This window comes from Gavialis gangeticus, unplaced genomic scaffold (genome assembly GCF_001723915.1).
Source record: "Gavialis gangeticus isolate Ggan-Ray unplaced genomic scaffold, GavGan_comp1, whole genome shotgun sequence".
NCBI lineage: Eukaryota > Metazoa > Chordata > Crocodylia > Gavialidae > Gavialis > Gavialis gangeticus.
In genome coordinates this window covers 2,187,813-2,191,103 of record NW_017728998.1, presented here as the reverse complement: position 1 = coordinate 2,191,103, position 3,291 = coordinate 2,187,813, and the positions used below count along the sequence as shown (strand labels likewise).

Below are 3,291 nucleotides of genomic sequence, written 5' to 3'. Positions count from 1 at the left end.
GTGGGCACGACGGGATTAACGATGGATTGGGCCAGCTCTGGAGGGAGCAAGGGCGGAGCGGGAAGCGAGCTGGCTCTGGATCGGGGCCCTGTAACAACATGCATACCAGGGGCCAGGACTCATCCCCTTCTAGGAAGCCGGGGTGAGTCACGCAGCAGAGAGCCTGGGGCAGGTCCCCAAGCCAGTGGGCTTCCCGGCACGGCTCCTGCTCCTACACAGGCATCGACCACCAAGGAACGCCTCTGCTGCCCCATGGCTCGGTCACGGGGCTTCCTGCCCCCTACCGAGCTGCAGGTCGGGCACAGGCCACTGCCCAAATGAGGCAGTAGCCCAGCTTGGCTCTGGGCAGGCGGTGGCTGGGGCTCTGCTGCCTGGGGACATGGACCCCAAGCCCTGCTGTCCCCCGGCTGGGATCCAGCTGGTGGGTTGTTGGTTTTTAAATTACTCTTGCATGGGACTTGGCTGGATGGGCCACAGCTAGGCAGGGTTGTGGGGAGGCTGTGGCCTGGGCAGGCTTTGCAGATCTGTAAATGGATAATCCATTTCCTCCGCTTCCCACCCCCAACCCCTGAGCAGGTGCTGCTGCCAGCTTAATTGGATAGAAATGCCTCCCGGCAGGTGAAGCATATCCAGCCGGGCTAAGCTACCTCGGTGTCCTCCTTGCTCCTGTCCATGAGGGTGGAGGCAGGGCCAGGGCCAGCGTGGGAGCCTCTTGCAAGCTGGGGGGCTGCAGCAGCTGCAATGGGGGGACAGTCACTGCGCTCAGCTGGGGCTAACGCCTGCATCTTCCCCACCCCAGTGCAGTCCCAGGACAATGCAGGGTGGCAGCTGGTGCCGCTCGAGCCCACGGACACTGGCTTGCGGGCGCTACCGGAGGGGATGGTCGTGCGCTCTTGGGACTCCGCTGGCAAGGAAACCCCAGCCCTGGTTCCCACGCACAGCCTGCCGCACGGCTCCTGGCAGGTAACGCCAGCCCCTGGGGTGCCTCTGGCAACCACTGGGCCTTGGGGGGAGGCAGGGCAGCCTTAGCTCTGCTGCTCCTAATGAGGGCAGGGAGCATGGTGCCCAGCCGTGCCAACGGGCAGCAGCATGAGGGCTGTTGGGAGATGCCACAAATGCCCTGTGCACGCCTGCCCGTCTCTGACCCCTCTGTCCCAGCAGGAGCCTGCCCCAAGTGAGCAAGCGGAGGTGCGGCTCTTCCCGCAACCCAGGCTTGGCTTGAAGAGGCAGAAGAGGGACTGGGTCGTCCCCCCAATCCGAGTCCCTGAGAACGAGCGAGGTCCGTTCCCCAAGACCCTGGTGCAGGTACGGCGGGGTTGGGGCAGGAGGGTGCCAGCGCCTCTGGGTGCTGCCTGGCTAATGAGCCTCATGCTCTAAGCTAGACAACGACTCCTTCTGTACCAGCGTCTTGGGTAGACGGAGCCTGGCAATCCAGCCAGTCTTCCAAGGGTAGCAATCAACGGCTAGTGGGCAGGTGGCATCAAGCGGAGTGCCCCAGGGGTCGGGCCTGGAGCAGGCTATGCCATCTTCCAGGCTGCTGCCGAAGATGGTGAACAAAGAGCGTGCCCTCGGCAAGCTTGCAGATGGGAGTAGTAGATATGCTGGAAGGCTGGGCTGGGATTTAGGGAGGCCGAGACAAACTGGAGGATTGAGCCAAAAGGAATCTCATAAGGTTCAACAAGGACTAGAGCAAAGTCCTGCACTCGGGATGAAACCATCCCATGCACCGGTGCAGGCTGGGGGTGGCTGGCTGAGCAGCAGCTCTGCAGAAAAGGGCCTGGGGGTTACCGTAGACGAGCTGAACGTGAGCCAGCAGTGAGCTCTGGGTGCCAAGAAAGCTAATGGCATCCTGGGCTGCACTAGTAGGAGCGTGGCCAGAGCTTGAGGAAGAGATCATGTCCCTCCTTACCCGCATCCTCTGCGTAGTGTGTGGGGGGGGTTGGAAAGAGTCCAGTGGAGGGCAGTGAAAATGGTTTGGGGGCTGGGGGACCTGGGCTGACTTAGTCTGGAGAGGAGAAAATGGAGGATTGAACAGCAGCCTTCAGCTCCCTGCAGGGTGGGTCTAAGGAGGATGGAGCTGGACTGTCCTCACTGGGGGCTGATGACAGGACAAGGAGCAATGGGCTCCAGCTGCAGCAAGGAAAGCTGAGGTTGGATATTAGGAAAACCTGTCTCACTAAAAGGGTGGCAAAGCACTGGAATGGGTTACCCGGAGGTGGAGTCTCCATCCATGGAGGTTTTGAAGACCTGGGCAGACAGACTTGGCCGGGATGATGTAGTTGGGACTAATCCTGCTTTGAGCAGGGGTTGGACTAGATGTGACCTCCTGGAGTCCCTTCCTACGATCTCCATGGGGCCGTGCTGCCAGGGCTGCGGGAGGGACTCTGGCACTGACCTCTGCTCGGCTTCCCCCAGATCAGATCCAACAGGGACAAGGAAACCAAGATCTTCTACAGCATCACGGGGATGGGTGCGGATAAGCCCCCCGAGGGCATCTTCATCATCGAGAAGGAGACGGGCTTGATGAAGGTGACGCAGCCCCTGGACCGGGAGAACATCGACAAATACCACGTAAGTCACTGGCCAGCCCTGAGCAGGGACGTGTTGGTTTTGTGGGGGGAAGAGGGGGCCCCGGCCAGTGCCCCGAGCCATCTCGTCTGCCTCCAGCTCTCGTCCCACGCGGTGTCCGAGAACGGCAAGCCCGTGGAGGAGCCGATGGACATCATCATCACCGTGACCGACCAGAACGACAACAAGCCGCAGTTCACCCAGGAGGTCTTCAAGGGCTCGGTCCAGGAAGGCACCCTGCCAGGTGAGGTCGGGCCCCTCCGGGTCCAGGCTTTCTGACCAGACTGCCCCAGCATCCCGTGATGGGATGGGACTGGGTCCGGACTGGCCCAGCCGTACCGGCCAGGGACTTGCAAGCAGTGCATCAGGCAGTGATTGCAGGCATCACAGTCAGCTGAAGTGAAGGCATGATGCTGAAGGGATAGCCAACATGCTTTCGTGGTGAGTAGACCGCGTCTGACCAACCTCGGCGGGCAGCAGCGTCCCGCAGGGTTCGGTTCTTGGCCTTTGTGCTGTTCAACGTTTTTTGTTATCAACAATTTTAAAAATGGCTGTGGAAAGTGCATTGGCCAGGCTTGTGGATGACCCCCAGTTATGGGGAAAAGCAGTCACTGAGGATGCGGATCCAAGCAGACCCGGAAAAGTGGGCAGAGGTGGACCCAGATCCAATTTATCTGGAGAGAAGCAACCAGCAACATGCATAATGGGTTAGGAGGAGATGTC

The 3,291-nt window shown here is 60.6% G+C and overlaps 1 protein-coding gene across 1 annotated transcript in view; it reads left to right on the top strand.

Moving 5' to 3' along the window:
- The first annotated feature begins 726 nt into the window (after window positions 1-726).
- The window catches only part of CDH3 (cadherin 3), a 12,490-nt gene continuing 9,925 nt past the window's right edge, over window positions 727-3,291 (top strand). Inside the window, exons 1-4 of the mRNA XM_019505364.1 lie at window positions 727-963; window positions 1,162-1,305; window positions 2,416-2,571; window positions 2,668-2,812. Of these exons, the coding sequence (XP_019360909.1) occupies window positions 742-963; window positions 1,162-1,305; window positions 2,416-2,571; window positions 2,668-2,812 (667 nt within the window). The 5' untranslated portion in view covers window positions 727-741. The remainder of the gene's footprint in view (window positions 964-1,161; window positions 1,306-2,415; window positions 2,572-2,667; window positions 2,813-3,291) is intronic.